General features: G+C 39.2%; 1 protein-coding gene across 1 annotated transcript in view; it reads left to right on the forward strand.

Moving 5' to 3' along the window:
* Positions 1-19,676, forward strand: part of ADGRV1 (adhesion G protein-coupled receptor V1) — a 285,251-nt gene that overhangs the window by 73,069 nt on the left and 192,506 nt on the right. The window contains 18 exon segments of the mRNA XM_074166892.1: positions 825-1,000; positions 1,703-1,827; positions 2,616-2,782; positions 2,878-3,021; positions 3,479-3,586; positions 3,737-3,989; positions 4,658-4,780; positions 4,989-5,211; positions 5,682-5,886; positions 6,875-7,021; positions 9,631-9,886; positions 13,166-13,374; positions 14,111-14,284; positions 14,671-14,853; positions 15,591-15,770; positions 16,378-16,542; positions 18,130-18,247; positions 18,868-18,991. Coding sequence (XP_074022993.1) covers positions 825-1,000; positions 1,703-1,827; positions 2,616-2,782; positions 2,878-3,021; positions 3,479-3,586; positions 3,737-3,989; positions 4,658-4,780; positions 4,989-5,211; positions 5,682-5,886; positions 6,875-7,021; positions 9,631-9,886; positions 13,166-13,374; positions 14,111-14,284; positions 14,671-14,853; positions 15,591-15,770; positions 16,378-16,542; positions 18,130-18,247; positions 18,868-18,991 — 3,080 coding nt within the window.

Below are 19,676 nucleotides of genomic sequence, written 5' to 3' on the forward strand. Positions count from 1 at the left end.
AAATTCTTTTCCCCCTCTGGGACAGGTGTATCCCATCTGCCCCCAGCAGGCCGGGTGTCTCGTAAGGCTGCCTGTGCTCAAAAATCCCAAAACCCTGCCTATAACACCAGTCCCGGAGCCACGAGTTGACCTGTTGCCTCTTCCTATTAATTTCCTCATTCATGGTTGCCACTGAAGGGATAGAGGAGAAAGAGGTTTAGCTAGTGGGAAGGATGACAGTGAGCCCCAAATGATCATGAAAACACCTTCCCCTTCCTAGATAATTCTCTGCTAATTTGAGACCACCTTGAGAAGATCCTGTTCTCATCCACAGTGGTGCAGTAGAGGGAAAGATGCATCAACAAGAGATAGAGTATTTCAAATAGCCCTCTATTCTTGCCTTTTTCCCTTCTTTTTTCCCAGCACCAGTGTTGGAATTACCCTTTTTCCCTGGAGCTAGCTCAGTTGCCAACTGAAGTAAATGAAAACCAACTTGGCTGAGCTGCGTTAGGGGATCGGGTAGCCGTATGGGGACTGTGAATGACCAAGGAAAGTGTGGAATAAGTAGAGAACCAAATGATGAAAAAAGGATCAAAACCTATTACATTTCAGAGGGTCTTAGGATGAGAGGAGAAAAAAGGAGAAAGGAAAAAATAAAAGAAAAAAAAGTGGATATGCTTGTCTTAGTGTTGCACCAATGGAGGTCACCAGGTAGGTGGCTTTAGAACCTCAACCAGAGCTATCATGATCTGACGTCAGGGTCTGGTGTCATCATTCACTATGAACAATTTTCTGTGCTTGAACATCATTAGCTCAAAAACTTTCTGTGCTTGTTTTCTTGTCAGACACTACACATTTCTGCAATACTGGATGAAGAGCCAGAAATGGACGAACACTTCGTTGTCACCCTGTTCAATCCCACTGGAGGAGCCAGACTGGGCACAAGGGTGCAGACTCTGATTACAGTATTACAGAACCAGGCTCCACTGGGACTTTTCAGCATCTATCCCCTTATAAATAGGTACTAAACACTGATAACATTATTTTTTTCATATTCAACAGAGATGGTATCTCTCTACAGTTTTGTTTTTGATGAACCTCTTTAAAGAAATTCAGCAATCCAGTTGTAGAACATTTGTAATTTTGAAAAGTACACTATCTGTACACTACTATTACTGCTATACAAAAGAACAGAAAAACACTTAAAATGGACTATTCCTCATTAGAAATGTCAATTTCTTTGTGGACTTTTTCATAAAACAGTACGTCATTGGTCCCTAAACATTCCACTGGCAGTAATCCATGTTAAGAGCTCCAAACTTCAGATCAGTGCCCAGGGAGTCATACATTTTATAACTTATTTTTGGTTTTAAGATTGTGTAAAATACATTTTCCCTCAGGGCTGTTTTTCAGAAGCAAATGAACCATATGGAAAGACATTTTCAAAAACTGTTCAGTTTAAACCATACAACTGGAGTGTTACATTTCAGGGAGGTTTAAGATTTTGTTGAATTTCCTATGATTTTGCCAAGGTCTTGTGATAAGAAACATTGAACAACCTTAATTAATGTAGTTATCAGTCCATCAGGTAGCAAAAACAGTGATTAATATTTCCTTTTTATTTCTGTTGTACATTCTGCACTGGAATTGTACTCTAAGCATCTTACTTGTATACTATAAAAATAATACATTTTTCCTTTATTTTCACAATTCTCACATTTAGGACAAATTTCCTCATAGTTGAAGAAGCCAACACTACAGTTTATTTGAAAGTTTCACGGAGCAATGGCCTCAACGTGTCTGTGAGCGTTGAGTGGGAGACGCTGTCGGACACTGCCTTTGGCATCAGTATGTTCACTTTCTTGAGGGCATCCGCTGCTTTTGTCAGAGCAGAGGTAGCAAGAGACCAGCCAAACATGCAGAAGATGTAGCTTTGGAATGTAAATTCATGTATTCAGACTTGATCACATTAAACATGAGCATGGATGAGTAATCTGGCTCAGCAGCTGGTCTGACCTATGGGTGGGACGTGGAGTTTAGCTCTTGGAGCTAAAAGCACTTCTTTTTCTTTAAGCCAGTCAAAAGTCTTAGGTGATTTAAGAATCTTAGTGCCACGACTGCTTGTTGTGATGAGGGGGAGGAAGAGGACAAATGCATACATTTTGTGGTTTCTTTGTCATTTTTGTCACTACTTGCTATCTAGATAATTTTCTCACGAGCTAGTTTCCAAACAGAATCATTCTGAATCAGACTCAAGTTGCCGGTGCATCTTCCACATGCAATCGTAATATGTGAACCATCCCTGGAGGTGTTCAGGACCAGGCTGGATGGGGCTTTGAGCAACCTGGTCTGGTGGGAGGTGTCTCTGCCCAGGGCAGGGGGGTTGGAACTCAATGATCTTTAAGGTCCCTTCCAGCGCAAACCCTTCTATGATTCTATGAAGAACACATTTATTGCTTAACTCTCATTACATCCTCACTACTGTAATATTTTCATGCATTCACAACTATTTAGAGTCAACATTTCATAGAATCATAGAATTTCTGGTACTAGGTCTGGATTTGGCAAGTAAATTATGAAAATGGCATTGAAAAAAACCTCAAGAATAAATAGTATTTCGTTTCACTATATTTCAGAGGGTAGTATCAGTGCCCTGTCTGTCTTGCAAAGTTTTGTGGAAGAGTCAGCGTCAAGCTGGTGTTTCTTTACATCAGGAAAAATCCTGTTCGGTGTTCTGTTGCGCACACCCCCAGCCACGTTTTCAACTGTCTACCAATGGAAAGGAGTTTTTGTCCCCGTTGAGGTAAATGTTTGCTTGCAAACACCAAGCGTGCTACTTAATAAAGAATTTGAGCCTCAATTTTACTTTTTTTTTTTTTTTTTATTCCTCTCCCTCAGAATTTCAGTATGTGGAACCCTAAGAGCTGTGTGTCTTTCCAAATCCATGCCTCTCCCTACCTTGTGATTACTCACGGAGGAGATGGGCAGGGGGCTTCCAACAACAGTGTGTATGCGTTCATGCCTGGACGCAGACTGCTGAAGGTAAATCTGTTTTTCTTAGAAAATCGTAAAAACAGTGGGGTTGGATAAGACCTTGGGGGTCCCTCCAGCCCAGCCATGTTTTAGAAAAAATCACTCCATGCTGGGCTACTTTCGGGCCACTCTGCAGGACTTCAGTGATGTAAGTTTTTACAGCTGGTTGTCTGCTGTGTTTTTATATTTATTTTTTGGGGCTGGGAGAAAATGGCCTGGAAGCGAAGAAAGAAATTGTGGAGCAGTCAAGGCATAGAGCATTTTCTGAAAAATGCATGATGTTATATTAATTTTGTAGATTAACCCCAAATGTATAGACATATTTTTAAAATAGTAAAATTATGTGTATATAGTTTTATATATATTTTTATATGTAATTTTGCAATTAAAAAATTATGTTATATATGTATAAACTTGTCACTTGAAGTGACTTCCAAACACCATTTTTGTTATATTTCCCTCATAGATACAGACACTCTCTATTCTGGATACCAGACAGGTGAAACACTTTGCTGTGGATGAAGAAGACTATTTGATTTTTGTGAGTCACGCAACCAGTTCCAGTTCCATCCAGGTTAGAATACACTTGCCTTCCCTGTCTTTGATATGGGTAGTTCGGTTGCTTTTGAGTCTGAATTATGAAGTGTTCATTGTGACATAAAATTTCTCTTCTCTTGGTGCTAATTGTGAAGATATAATGAAAAAAAATTGTATATTTCCACAGGTTTTCCAGTGGAATAAAGATATATTTGTGCTGCATCATCAACTTCCACTTTACAGAGCTCTGAACGTAGCCTTGTTTCCTAGAGGAGGCGTTATGTACCTAGTAGTTTCTTTGTCAAATACCAGCCAGAACATGCTCTTGTACCAGTGGTTGAATAACCAGTTTAGGAATCTTCATCAATTACCAGCAAAAGAAATAAAACATACGGAGGCCTGGATTTCTGGATCTGATATCTATTTAATTACTGCGAAAGGTACATGACACTGGTTTTGCTGAGTATATGCCAGCTTATTCGGTAGCGAAGGCATTTGGGGTAAAGGAGTTTAAATAGGGATTAAAGTATTACTGGGGAGTGTCAGTTCATAGATAACCATTTTATCGAAGCAATTTCTGTTTTGTCCCTCAGAAAAGAAACACATTGTGTTTATTCTAAAATACTTATGACACCAATGAGATGTTGTCCCAAGAGCAATAATAAACAATAAATATTCATCTAGCTGCTGATTGCACCCTTTCTAAGCTTTTCTGAGCTTTGTGATGTGCAAAGATCATTGGTCAGCAATGTACATGTGTTTTTTTATTAGAAGTATGAAATTTTCATCATTGTTTTATGGCTGCATCCCTGTGCCTATTGAAAAGTTTATGTTACAGTCCATGGGTTTCTCTGCAATTGGCTGTTGTCTACTGAGTGTTCTTATGGGACTGTGTTCAGAAAACCCCTTCAATGATGTCAGTGGTTGAATCATCCCATTGAGATCAATCATACCGATGGAGTTACACACCGAATAAAAGAAAGATATGATAATTGCCCTCACTTCATAAGTAAAGCTGCCCAACTCTGCCTTTTGAATGGCCATCAGTGTGCGATTTAACTAACAGACAGCAAAATAACGTAAGTTTTGTCTTTTTGCTCCTTTGTAGAATCGGGAAATTCTTCTGAGATTTTCATCTGGGAGACAGGGCAGTCTACCTTTAGACACTTTCAGTCTCTTCCAATCTGCACTGTGAGAAACATCCATGTTTTCATGCCTCCTTCAGGCTTAGGTAAGAGTTAAATGATAAAATTTGTTCAAATCCTAGTTTATAACTCTAGAATTGCGGAAATATATGTGCTCATTTTTTGATTATTATTTATCAGACTTTAGAAGTTACTATAATCACTGTGCTACCAAGGGCATTTCTGCCATTACAAGGAGGACTTTCAAATGTATCACTGAATATTTCTTTTTTTTCTCCTCCCTGCTCAATGTAGTTCACATCCTCCTATCTGGCAAGGACACAACGGTGCTGTATTCCTGGAACTCGGAAGGAAACCAGTTCTCTGCGATGCTGGAAGCCCCATATGCGGATCACATCACTTCAGCTACTGCCAGGTCTCTGAACTCCAGCAAGAGCTTGATTGCTCTGTCTGTAGAGTCCAGCTCCCAGATTTACGAGCTGACCACCATCTCCAACCAGTCAGATTTTATACCTAGGTAAGGTGTTTTTTTTTTGTTTTATATGACTTTCTCCCAGCTCCTGCATTTTTTTTTCTATGTGATTGTTTTTGTTACTGTGGAGAGCGTTATATACTTCTGTGTGTGGTATGCTTAACACTAAAGAGAATTTTTCACAGGTAGGTTTAAGGTAACCTGAAGTCAAACAGCCTCACAACTGTCTTTAAAACATGGAAGGAAAGGACGTGCAGTTATTACTTGATTTTTTTAAAGCTCTTATTTAGGATAAACTAAATTACCTTCATAATTAATTTCAGTTACTCTATGATCTATTGTAATTTAAAAAATCCCGACACAAACCCTATAACCTTTAAACCTCAATTACTTCAGGAATATAAACAATAATTCCAGCTCCAAAAATGCATGTTAAACTTACAGCAGTGCTTTCAAAGTTCATTAATCAGCTATCCTCAGTTTATAATTGTTTGATGTGTGTGTTTTTATGCTAGTTCAGGTGAATTGATATTTGAGCCTGGGGACATGGAAGCTGTGATAGCCGTCAATATTCTGGATGACATGGTCCCAGAGGAGGAGGAATGCTTCAAAGTGTGGTTGAAAAACCCTAAGGGAGGTGCAGAGATTGGTGTTCATGGTTTTGTTAACATAATTATTCCTTCCAATGACAACGCCTACGGAGTCATTGCATTTGCTCAGGTAAAACTTCGAAGGTAAATCACTAAAATATGTATATATAATTTCCGAGTAATGGGACACAAACATACTAAAACTGTAAACTGGAGCATGTGACAGGATTGTTTTTCTAAAGTCTTGTAGCAGCCTGAGTTAGAAGCTTTCTAACATCCATTTAGCATTTCTGTGTGATTATATAGAACACAGGGTGATAGAAAATCAGTTCCACAGTTTGTCCCTATTGTGAAATTTTTATAATCCCCTTAAATTTAGGTAAATAGATTAGTTTATCAGCTTGTTTATGCAACAACCTAAACATTCAGTTTTCAGATGGCATATATGATATCATCATAGAGTCACTACTGGTTGGTTAATCAAAATTAAGTAACCAAATCTGAAGAACCTTTTCCTCTGAAAAAGATATTAATTGGGCTATGTCACAAGATAAGCCAGTCTGCCAGAAAAAAATCATTTCTTTGGAAAAAATGGCAGACTGAAGGTATTATTTGGAGCGGTTAATTCTTAAATCATCAAACACTGTAGAAGTTATCTAGACAGGTATATAGTGCATGCATACTGAAGGTATAAAATACAGAAAAGTTGTTACTGAAATGAAATATTGCATCTGGACTTGTGTGAGGAGGGTGAATAACAGCAAAATAACAGCAGTAAAAATATGTCGCTCTTGAAGATCCATTTCTTTCTTTTCTGCTTCATATGAATTGGACATAAAATATTATACTAAAAAAATAAAAATAAAAAAACCAACAACAACAACAACAAAATGTCTTTGCCTTAGGATAAAGAGGTCTGATATTTTAAATTCTTATGTCCATGAAACCTGGGAGTACTGAATACCTCTGAAAATTAGGACATGTAAATTGAATCAATGAACATGTATTTAAATTATTGTTGCCCAATGTCACTGGCCCCTGTTAAATACCCAGATCCCTAAGGAAACTTTTCTTTGTAAGAAAACAATGTTATGGTTCTGCTACATTATGTTTTCCAGAGTTCTTTGTTTAAGCAAGTTGAAGAAATGGAACAGGACAGCTTAATCACCTTGAATATTGAACGTTTAATAGGAACATACGGGCGAGTTACAGTAGAGTGGATCGCTAATGGGAGCATCAGTGATGTCTTCCCAGCTTCTGGAATGGTGTGTAATAACATCACTGATGTTAGGAAAGCACTGATTGTATTGTCTTAGACAATAGGTGCAGATGTACTAAGGATAGCACATGTGTGATTGCCCCACTCTTGTGTTAATTCCTGCTTCCCGGTCCTTTCCCGATTCTGGCAGTTTGCACGACTGTTTGGTACATAATCCCACAGCATCACTTTCGCTTTTCTAGAACCAGATGCTGCAGTGCTGTCCAGGCACTACAAAAGTGTATCTATCTCCAGTATCCCATTCCCATCTTCCCTTTTTCCTGCTGTGAGATCCAGCTACTGTGTCAAATCATTTGCACAGGTGGGAATCTGGGAGTGTTTGCTCATCATCCTGACCTCGTCAATACAACTGAGAGCTTCAGTGGCCCAGGAGAATACCACAAGTCCCAGTTTTCTCTGCTTCTGAAACTAGATTTCCAGCCGTGTTAAAATCCCATATTTACTGCTGGCCAAAACTCTTGATATGCCTGAGGACCGACAGACAGCAGGTTCTTTAAGTCAAGGGCCTCCACCTGGTGGCCATCTGTAGAAGATACAAAGCTTTGAGGCTGTTGAGCTGTAGCACAGGCCACAGCTGAGATAAGAAAGGGCCAAAATACTGTAGAAATAAACTTTACACCTGAAAATAATGGGTCTGAAGTAAGATAAAAAAATTAGAGAAAATTAAACAGAGGTGAAACCAAGGATGCTAAAACAGGCATACTGAAATTATTAAAGTACTCCTTGAGCATTGCAGGTGGATGCTAATCGATTCTCTGCACATGTTTACAGGTAGGAAGAGACAGAAAGGTAAAGGTATAATGTTGTTTGCTGGAAATTTCTGTTTATCCTTCAGCATAAGTGTAGCCTAGGTGTTTATAGACGTGTTTTTCATGTTGAGAGAGACCTAATCAAGTGGCTGGCCTCTTGAATTTAAAAATAAGAATATAGATAGACAAAGCATTTCTCAATTATTTTCTCTGAAAAAAAAAAAAAATCAACAAAACTGTTGAGTAGACATTTATTTCATGAGCAGTGGTTTATATACGTATTATAAGTTCATCATTCTTTTGACATATTTATATATGGTGGGTTGACCTTGGCTGTTCGCCAAATGCCCACCCAGTTGCTCTCTGACTCCCCCTCCTCAGCAGGACAGGGGAGAAAATAACGTAAGAAAGCTTGAGATAAAGTCAATTTAATAAGAAAAACAAAAGCCATGCTTGGTAGCAAAGCAAAAAGTGGAATTTATTCAGTATTTCCCATCAGCAGACAGATGTCCAGTCGCTTCCTGGGAAGCAGATCCTCAGTACATGTAGCAGTTGTAGCAGACAAAGGCCATGACCACAAATAGTCATCTATGTGTGTGTCCTCCCTGTGTCTTTACCCTCAGCTTTTATTGCTGAGAGTGGTGTTATGTGGTATGGAACATCCCTTTGGTGAGTTTGGGTCAGCTATCCTGGCTGTGTCCCCTCCCAATCTCTTGCCCAATCCCAGTCTATGACGAGAGACCTGAGCATATTTGTCACACATGGGGTTGCCCAAGGGATCAATATTGGGCCCAACGCTGTTTAATGTCTTCATAAGTGATCTGGGTGATGGGATCAAGTGTACCCTGATGAAGTTTGCTGATCATAACAGAGTGGGGAAGTGGACAATTTGGAAGGGAGAGCCACCCTGCAGAAAGACCTAGACAGGCTGGAAGAGTGGTCTAACAAGAACCTTATGAAGTTCAACGAGGACAAGTGTAACATCTTGCACTTGGGAAAACATAATCCAGGAGGGCAGCGCAGGCTGGAACCTACCCACAGCAGCTCTGTGGAAAGGGACCTGGGGGTCCTGGTGAACAAGCAGCTCCATATGAGTGAACAGTGTGCTCCTGCAGCAAAGAAAGTCAACAGGATAGTGGGCTGCATCAACAAGGGCATCGCAGCAGAGATAAAGAAGTCATTATCCCTCTCTACTCAGGGCATCTTGAGCCACACCTGGAACACTGTGTACAGTTTTGTTCCATGCTACACAAAAAGATGTGGACAGGCTGGAGAGGGTCCAGATGAGGACCACCAAGATGATCAAAGGACTGGGAAGCCTGTCTTGTGAAAAAAGACTGGGAGAACTGGGTTTGTTCAGCCTTGAGAAAAGGAGGCTTAGGGGAGACCTTATCAGCCACCATTTAAAGGATGGCTACAAAGAAGATGGAGGCTCCCTTTTAGTAAGGAAAAGATGAGGGCTAATGGATACAAGTTACTTCTGGGGAGATTGCAATTGGACACAAGGAAAGTTTTTCACACTGAGAACAACCAGCCATTGGAATACTCTCCCCAGGGAAGTGGTTGATTTTCCATCATTGGACACTTTTAAGATTCATCTAGACAGGGTGGTGGGCTGTCTTGTATAGACTGTGCTTTTGCCAAGAAAGTTTGGGCCTTGAGGTCCCTCCTAGCCTGGTATTCTATGATTCTATTTTATATATGTGTGTGTGTGTATGTATATATATGTGTGTGTGTATATATATATATTATTTTTTAAATTGATAGTTTTATGGAATAAAACAGTTGGTGTAACAGCACTGAGGAGAAGTTTGACTTTTTCTTTCCCCTCCCTCTAAAACTTTAGATTACGTTTTCAGAAGGTCAGGCCCTGTCCACCATCACCCTGACAATTCTCGCGGACAGTGTTGCGGAGCTTTCAGAGACGGTGGAAATCACGCTCACCCATGTTACCACTGTGGGCGTTCAGGAGACCGCAAAAGGAGCAGTCATCGATCCCAAGAGGGCAAGAGCTGTACTTACCATTTTACCCAGTGACTCTCCACACGGTGTGATCGGGTGGCATATGGAATCTCTTTTTGTTAAAGTCACAGAGCCAGAAGGTAAGTCTGTTTCTTGATTCTCAGGAAAAAAATATATGTTTTTTCAAAATCAGCGTTGTTGAAGCTGTAACATTGGTTATGTATAGAAAATATATATAATAGAATACAATAGAATTCGGTGCCTGGGAAGATCATGGAGCAGATCATCCTGGGTGCCATCATGCAACGCATGAGGGACACCCATGCGATCTGGCCCAGCCAGCACGGGTTCACGAGGGGCAGGTCCTGCTTGACAAACCTGATCTCCTTCTATGACAAAGTGACCCGCTTGCTGGATGAAGGAAAGGCAGTGGACGTTGTTTATCTGGACTTCAGCAAAGCCTTTGATACAGTCTCCCACAGTATCCTCCTGGAGAAACTGGCTGCCCACGGCTTGGATGGGAATACCCTCTGCTGGGTTAAAAACTGGCTGGAGGGCCGGACCCAGAGAGTGGTGGTGAATGGAGTTAAATCCAGCTGGCGTCCAGTCACGAGTGGTGTCCCGCAGGGCTCGGTACTGGGGCCAATTCTCTTCAACATCTTTATCAATGATCTGGACGAGGGGATCGAGTGCACCCTCAGTAAGTTCGCAGACGACACCAAGCTGGGTGGCAGTGTTGATCTGCTGGAGGGTAGAGAGGCTCTGCAGAGAGATCTCGACAGGTTGGATCGATGGGCTGAGACCAACGGGATGAGGTTTAACAAGGCCAAGTGCCAGGTCCTGCACTTGGGTCACAACAACCCCAGGCAGCGCTACGGGCTGGGGGCAGAGTGGCTGGAAAGCTGCCCGGCAGAAAAGGACCTGGGGGTGTTGGTCGACTGTCGGCTGAACATGAGCCAGCAGTGTGCCCAGGTGGCTAAGAAGGCCAACAGCATCCTGGCCTGTATCAAGAACAGTGTGGCAAGTAGGGACCGAGAAGTGATCGTCCCCCTGTACTCGGCACTGGTGAGACCCCACCTCGAGTACTGTGTCCAGTTTTGGGCCCCCTACCACAAGAGGGACATTGAGGTGCTGGAGCGGGTCCAGAGAAGGGCAACGAAGCTGGTGAGGGGTCTGGAGCACAAGTCTTACGAGGAGAGGCTGAGGGAGCTGGGGTTGTTCAGTCTGGGGAAGAGGAGACTGAGGGGAGACCTTATTGTTCTGTACAAGTACCTGAAAGGAGGCTGTAGAGAGACGGGGGTCGGTCTCTTCTCCCAAGTCACAGATGATAGGACAAGGGGTAATGGCCTCAAGTTGCACCAGGGGAAGTTCAGGTTGGATATTAGGAAACATTTCTTTACTGAAAGGGTTATCAGGCATTGGAATGGGCTGCCCAGGGAGGTGGTGGAGTCACCATCCCTGGAGGTATTTAAGAAACGTGTAGACATGGTTCTTCAGGGCATGCTCTAGTGTCCAAGATTACTGGTTTGTGGTGGGGTGCTGTGTGGGTGGGTGATGGTTTTTGGTTTGGTTGTTGTTGTTGTGTGTTCAGGTGGTGGGTGGTGGTTTTGTTTGTGGTGGTTTGTTTTTTTTTTTTTTTTTGTTTTTTGTTTTTTTTTTTGTTTGTTTTTTTTTTTTACTGTTGGTTGGACTCGATGATCTCTGAGGTCCCTTCCAACCACTACGATTCTGATTCTGATTCTGATATATTATGTATATAAAATATATATAGCATTAGATTATATAGCATATAGCAAATAGAATAGATTATATACTTAATATCTATTATATGTATTATTTTTATTTATCAGCATGTTTCTATTAAAAAATTGTAGAAGCAACGTCCTTTAAAATATGTAACTATGCTGTTTCATTACATGACATTTTATGCCCTATTTCACATTGTGTATATCAACATTATCCAGTCATTTTTGTGTAGGGGGTAAGTTATTAAAATCTTGGCTTCTTGTGTTGCAAATGATTAATACATAAAATACTTCTATTTAGATAAAAAGCCAAACTTGCCCATTAAATGATATTAATATGTTGTTTAAAATAATTTACACAGACAGACATTCCTTATGTAATGGGTCAAAAAGGGAAGCTGTTTGTTCTGTGGGATAGGGGAAGGAAGGAAGAAAGAATGAATTCCATTTCAAGAAAACTGAATTGGGGTTTTCCTGCTTGCCAGCTGCGTGTTTGGTTGGGTTATGTCAGTTTTCCTGCCAGGCACCAAGTGAAATGGCAAAGGATCTGCCAGGCAGTTGGCCAGAGGAGGACTATGTGGAGCGCTGGCTCCTGCCCTCCCTGCTGGACCAGGAGCCGGGCAGATGATTGCTCTGGCATTCTCATGGAAACCGGTGGTTTTCCAGCCGCTGCCTGGTGGGCCATTCATACTTCGAAAACCCAACTGAAATTTCCTGGCAATTTAATATTCTGTCCATATTAACGAATAAAATTGGTGAAAAATTCAATTTCCATCAGAATATTATTGCAGCTAAAACATCCTCACCAGTTCTATTTTAAAGTGATTTAGTGTTGTCCCTTTTTTTAGCACCTGAAAGTATTGTGAAGGGATTCTGTTGTTTCCTCACACACACGCACACATTGTAAACTTTTATACGTTGAAGTTAGGATGCAAGGCATATTCTTATGTTTCATTTGTTGCAGTTTCTTTTCCAATCTTTAAATGCTGTATTTTTAACGAATTTATACAGGTACTTACCGTGACGTAGTATCTAGTTAGTACAAGTGACAAAAACTAGTCTGAAATACAAAGCCTGTGGCTTTTTATATTTCTATTTCTCCAGGCATAAACTCAGCACTTGTAGCCAAATGCTAGGTTTTGTAGTTTATTGGAAAAAATCGCAAATCTCCTTTTCCAAAAGGATTCTGAGCCTCACTCGTACAAGTGTATCCCGCTTTCTTCAACATTTGAGTTAAGGAAATGTAAAATCTGCAGCCAGTGTGACTGCCTCCAATGCTGCTCTCTGTATTGGAATCAGCACTGATTTCCCAGGTGTGTAAAGGTCAGGCAAAGCAGTGAGGTGGGAGTTTTGAAGGAAAACTGAACAAAAACGGCAATGTTGAAGTAACAGTTTGTGTAGCGGACATTTGAAAGTATAAATATTCCATAGTTTATTCTTCCTCTAGATCCAGTTTCAAAATGCTTTCCAGGTGTACACACTCTGTGTATGCTCACGCCACTTGTATGTGCTCATTTTCCCAAGTGGTTTAATTATCCATTTATTGTCGTGTTGCTAAGCAGGATTGAAGTGGGCTCTACCAAGCAGCTCCAGTACAATTAGGTGAGCCGAAAATCAAGCAGGGCACGGGTTAAAACAATCATGTCTTGTTTTTTAACCCCTTCCTTGTTATAGGGCAAGTGAATTTGACTGCTCTGACTTTACAAATCGTTCGCGAACAAGGGTTTGTTGGAGAGATCGCAGTTCAACTAAGCACCGCGCCTAACGCTGAGCTCCCCCCCTCCAACCAAGCAACCGAGAATGAGGATTATATACTGCAAAAGAAGACAATCATTATGCCAGAGAATGCAACAATAACTTCTGTCGCTGTCACCATTTTGCCTGTGAGTACTCTAACAACTTCAGCTAATTATGTCTTTTAAGGAAGGGGAAAATGGTATTGTTTCTATACCAGAAATAGGATTTTGCATTCTAGAAATGGATACGGTGGGATTCTTGTCTCACCAGATAGTTGTATTTTAGTAAGAATTGCAGCCATCTCTTTCAAAAGAGTTTGATTACTCATCACTGAGAAAGAAACAAATTCTTTGTTTTGTTGTAGTCCCAAAATTAACATATAAGCATGACTAAGGAAAAAATTATATGTCTTAGGTCCTTGCTGTTTTTTCAACTTGTTGCAGGTTTATTCAGAGGATTTATTTTACTTTATGTGCCTCTTAACAGATTTGCTGTTGTAGTTTGGGGAATGTTAATTTTTCACCAAAGATAGAGAGGTATTGTCTTTAAATACATTCAGAATGGAGGTATGGCTTTTCAAGTTCTGGCTTAGTTTCTGAAACCTAGCCACCTTTCTTGTAGACAGGAGAAACAAGTGGCAGCCAGCAATACTTTCCACTGTTCTTACAGGTCTGGAATCTGACTGCCACCTTTGGTTTCTAAAGCTCAGCAAAGGTGGTCTCCTTCACCTTCCATGTGGTGTGAAGCAAGGGATTGCTTATATGGCCCCAAATGCTGAGAAATTTTGAACAGTAAGCAGCCTAACAAGTAGTCAGCTTCCTGCACATATTATAACTTTCACTGCTTTATTAAAAATGTGGCATTAAAAAAATTTTTTTGCAGGACAATGTTCCAGAATTACAGGAAGGATTTATAATCAATATTACTGGCGTGCAACTGGTCGATTCTCACACTGGAGCTCAGCCAAGCGTGAAGAGGTTGGGGTTAGAAATAGCTGAAATAACAATTGAAGAAAATGATGATGCCAGAGGAGTATTTAGTTTCAATGTTACAAAAGTAAGTAAATCCGAATGAAAAATATTTAAAGTAGCATTACAGCAGGAAAGTCTGTGTTTCCAGTTTTGATAGTGTTCTAATAGACTTTATGACGCTAAATCTTTCTGGATAAAAAGACCAGATACCAGACAAGCAATTCCTTCTTAAAAGGTTCTTCACAGTTATTTTATGAGATTTATTAGGGAGCTGGAAGTGCTAAAATAGAATATTCTGAAAGGGGCTTCAGGAGTTCATCTAATCAGACTTTTGCTCAGAGCAAGGTCAATGCTAAATTCAGACCTATATACAAGTGATTATGTATTTCTTAATTTATTTTTACCTGCAATTCAATATGAAAAAATACAGAAGTTGCTGTGAGACTCAGCAGTTTCTTGTTGGATTTTCAGGATATAAATGGAGCTGTTACTGGTTATGAGGTACCGCCACCACAGAATATACTGAAACTTCCAGTTGTTCGTCAGGCTGGGAGGTTTGGGTCAGCAACTCTGTACTGGGAAGCCATTCCTTCAACTGCTGGCTTTGAAGACTTCACACCATCATTTGGAAACCTTACATTTGCAGAAGGGCAGGTATGCTTAAGAGTTTCTTGTGGTTTTTTTCCAGCAGAATTTGCATATTTTCATTGAAAACATTATATTTATGGCCTTATGTATGTGAATGATGCTCCTGACTTCATGGAAAAGCAGAATGTTCATAAGCGTTGACCAAATAGAGTTGTATGCCTTTGGTACCTCCAAAAGCAAAGAAACAATTTCTAATAAATATAATATATATGAAATGTATAATAATATAGTAAATATAAAATATATATAATAATAAAGGCTTACACTGAAAATTTATAACATAACCTATCTTCTCTATAAATTTTCAGAATATGCGTGTATGTTTTCTTATCTGTGTTCTACATACTGTTTTGAATTTCATGCTGCCTCTGACAATACTTAGTGTACACAAAGGGCTTTGATTTCAAGTGAACAGAACTGGTCTTGGGCAAATAGGAGGATATACTTTGTGAGCAGAATTTTGGCTTAAGTACACTGCACTTTCTACTGAGTACCAAAGCAGAGCAGTCTGCTGGTTTTAATATATAAGATTTATATTAATGGGCTTAAAAAACACTCTTGAAATTTTGTTATCTTATTATAAATATACAAGTATGATAAGAAATAAGCACAAGTGAACAATGTGTATTTATTATTAGATTAAATTTACCTATTTTAAATTTCAGGTTTTTTCAAACAATTCACAGAATATTATAAATGAAACTTTGTTGCTTTTTTTTTTTTTTTCTTAACAATTTCTGCAGGCCACGGGAGAAATAGAAATTACAATCATAGATGACACCGAAGTTGAATTCCTTGAGATATTCAAGATTGCCCTGGTGAGGGTAACAGGCGGTGCAAGACTTGGGGATGACACCCTCGTAACTGTCACCATTCCACCGAATGATTCCCCTGTTGGAGTATTTGGGTTTGAAGAAAAGAACGTGAGTTTGATTTGGATTGCACTCTTTTCTGCAAACGCTGAAGAGTGGGTTTGTATGACTAACACACAGCCAATTTTGGTAAGCCTTCATTGCAGTGGAAGACCTGACTTCATCGGAAGGCGTATCAGTGCGTTAGTAGGATGGTGATAACAGTGAAAGTGCTGCTGTGTAAATGTAGATTTCTGCATGACTGAATCAATTTAATTCAGTATGCTGACAATTCAGGACATCCCAGGTAGGATTTTTGGTAGTCTGTTGAATATTAAAAAGGTTTTCCTAATAATCTGTGCTACTGAAAGTAAAGTTTGGAAAGACACGATGAAACATATCTCATCTTAGTTCTTGTCAGTGAGTGGTTCTGCTCTCCATTTTGCTGGTGCTGTGCCAGCTTGTGACTCATTATCTGTAGTTGTTTTGAATCATAAGGCATACAAAAATAGCACGAGTGACTAATCTTCGCTAGCAGAATTCAACCCATTCCTCACATCTGTTACCTTCCTGTTGATTTCCACTCTTTTCCATATTCTACATTGTCATTGATAATGTTTTTGCTGTTTATTGATGCCTTTCGCTACAGCCTCTTCTTCCTTTTCCTCTTTCTTCACAGGTAACAGTGAAGGAACCTCAGACACCTGATGACTCTGCTGCGGTTGTGTTGCTCACCGTCAGCCGAAGTCAAGGAGGACGAGGAGCGGTTAAAGTGCTCTGGATTCTCGAGGAAGCAGCTAGATATGACCTGACCCCTCTGAACGGAACCCTTCACTTCAATGAGGTATTTCTGAAACTGCAATAAATTATTTACTATTATATTTATAAATACTTTCTTCTTCTTAAGCGGGTTTGCATGGTGGTGGTTGTGTGTTTAGAAAAGTAAGGGGTTACTAAGTATTATAGCCCTAGGAAAAGGACAGTTTGAACTGTTGGGAATAGCGATATCCAGTGTTTTTTCAAACATAAAAGGAAAGCTGACATGCTCTTTTTAAGGCACCATAATGTAGTCGTCATGAAGATAGGCTCTTGAAATCCGAGTTGTTTTTACAATTAAGAAAGAGGAGCAACAACGTACTGAATGTGAAGAATGATTAAAGGAACGTTTATTCCAACGAAGTATCAAGACAACTGAAAGAGAAAATTGATGTCAAAAGGACAAGAAGGATAAACGAATGCTCAAAATTTGCAGATTTGAAAAAATAAATAATAAAACACCTAGTGACTAACCTAGCGACACTAGTCACTAAACACCCTAGTGACTTTCAAACTGGACAGTGTTATTTGGCTTGCATTTCATGGCAGGTTAAAACTCTGAAGTAAGAGCCAACATACCGGATATTGTAAAGCTGTTGTTGTTACCTTAATATTGGTCTTTTACTGTCTACTCAAAACATTTAATGAAGAAAAGTGTTTTAACATAAAGCATAATCTATTCTGTACAAGACAATAGTCTGTACAAGACTATTTTGCACTAAATAAATAGGCATACGCGTTGTTTCTTTTAATCAACTGGAAAATAACTTTTTAGGTAAGACTACCAGTATTTGGCAAAGCTTTGCTATAGTTTTGCTGTCCTTTCTCTAGTGATAGGCCTGGACATTGTTTTTTCTCCTTTGTGGGGGAAGAGGCAAAAAACCTTCCCTTTGGTTTGGAAAACGATCCCTTTGGATCTTGTAAAATTTACACGATCCAAAAAAAGTGCACAAAATTCTGATTTTATTTAATTTATTTTTAATTTAATTTATTTTTTAATTTAAGTCCTTATGTATGCATATATGTAAGAATTCGAGTATGTATGTATGGTGTACTAAAATTATACAATGTGTACCTACCTTTTCCTTATTTTAAATATTTGCTACTGCCCACAGACAAAAAAGTAAATTAGACAGGAATTTGCCATGACCTAATAGATCTAACCTTAATAATGTCAATCCTTGTAATGTATGTATTCTATTGAATATGCACTTTCTGATGGAAAAGATTTTGTATTAAGTTGAAAACTTCTATATGAATACAATTTTAAAGTAATTTCAATCCTTATTCAGGTGAATTTAGCTAGAGTATTTTAGGGGTGGCATACAATGGGTGTCTTTTTACTATTTATTAATTTTTACTATTTTTTATTACTATTTATTAATTTTTACTATTTATTAATCTGTGAGAAAACATTTCAGCCAGGTCAGAAATGTCATATTTAGTAAATATTACAGAATATATCAAGCATATGCATGCTTAGCACTTGATTTGTTAAAGAAAATCCTTAAACCCTTTTTTATAATAACATTTTGTTTAGTTTCACTTTATGTATGTGTGTGTATATATATATATATATGTATATATACAATTTTCTCCTCTTAACATGATGCAGACTGAATCCCAGAAGGTGATTGTTTTACGTGCGATACAAGATGGTCTGCTGGAGGGGAATGAAACATTTACCATTCAGCTGGTCTCTATGGGTGATGCAGAGATATCCCCTGTAAATGGTAAGGAATTAATTCATTACACACATTACAATCATTTAATTGTATATCATTTCATTTCAGAATTCTAGTAAGTCTGTTCATATTATTTTATTCTGCAGTGCTTATCTGTTTTGTGTGCAGCCAGTTGGTAGCAGTTTTGACTGTCAGTCTTTTCCCCTAAGTTGTTTCCTTGTCTGAAGGAATCAAAGAGAATTTTAGATCATAATTTTTTTGTTGTAAATTAATTGTTGGTGTAGATTTTTGTGTTCAGATAGTTAACATTAGTTAACTATCTAGCTAATACAGACTATTAGATAGTCGGTAAAGAATTCTTTAAGAAAAAGAAGCAAAATGCAAGACTTGGTTCAGATCTGTAAGAATTACAGAATAATTTCATTTGTAAGGGATCATCCAGGGGGGTCATCTAGTTCAAAACCCTGCTCAGGGAACAGAAGACTTCACAATCATGTTTCTGAATGCCTTGTCCACTCAAATTCTGAGTATCTGCAAGGATGGGGATTCCGTGGCCTCTCTGGGAAGCTGGTGCTTAACCACTCATGTAACAAAATTTACAAAAGTTTGCTCATGTTCAAGAGAAATGAAGTTTTCATTTACGGTAAGAAGCTTTGTTCTGTTCATAGGTGTGGCAACCATCATTATTGTGGGCGATGAAGGAGCTTCTGGGGTGGTTGGGATAGCCCATTCATCCAGGCATGTTCTGATTGGAGAACCTTCAGGAAATTATAATGGAACAGCTCTTATTAGGTGGGTACATCACTCATTTTTCCAAAAGAAGGACAAAAGCTCAGTTTCAAAAGCTATGAGACCCCACACATGGCAAGAATTTGTTTGTGCTGCTGCATTTCATTATCACGCCTAAAATCAGAATTATTTTAAAAATTAAATGCTTGTCTTTCTAGAAAGGCAGAATATACTATATATTTGTCTTTTCAGTATTACTGGGCAGCTTTGAATATTCCTCTCAGTCTTCAAATTATCGGCAACATTGATGCATTACAGAAAAAAGCATTCTAATCAAAGGAAGGGAGGAAGGGGATCAATGACATTTGAAGGTGCTTCATGCTTTTTAGGATTCAGTTCAGGATTGGTGCCTGAACTGTATTTCAGTATATTTCTGTGGTGGCTGGCATAACAAAAGCGGGAACTGGGTTTGTAGTTGAAACAAGATGCAATTATTTCAGTGCATTCAGTCAGGTGAAAATAGGATGAAGAAATGAAGATGTTACCGTACCAGGAAAAATTTTTACACTGAAAGGGTTATTGCACATTGGAATGGGCTGCCCAGGGGAGTGGTTGAGGCACCATCCCTGGAGGTATTTAAAAGATGGGTTGACATAGTGCTTAGAGACATGGTTTAGTGATGTGGGTTGGTTTGTTCTTGTTGTTTTTGTTATTGTGGTTTTTTTTTTTATCAGAGTCAGGTTGATGG

The sequence above is a fragment of the Numenius arquata genome, chromosome Z (assembly GCF_964106895.1).
Source record: "Numenius arquata chromosome Z, bNumArq3.hap1.1, whole genome shotgun sequence".
NCBI lineage: Eukaryota > Metazoa > Chordata > Aves > Charadriiformes > Scolopacidae > Numenius > Numenius arquata.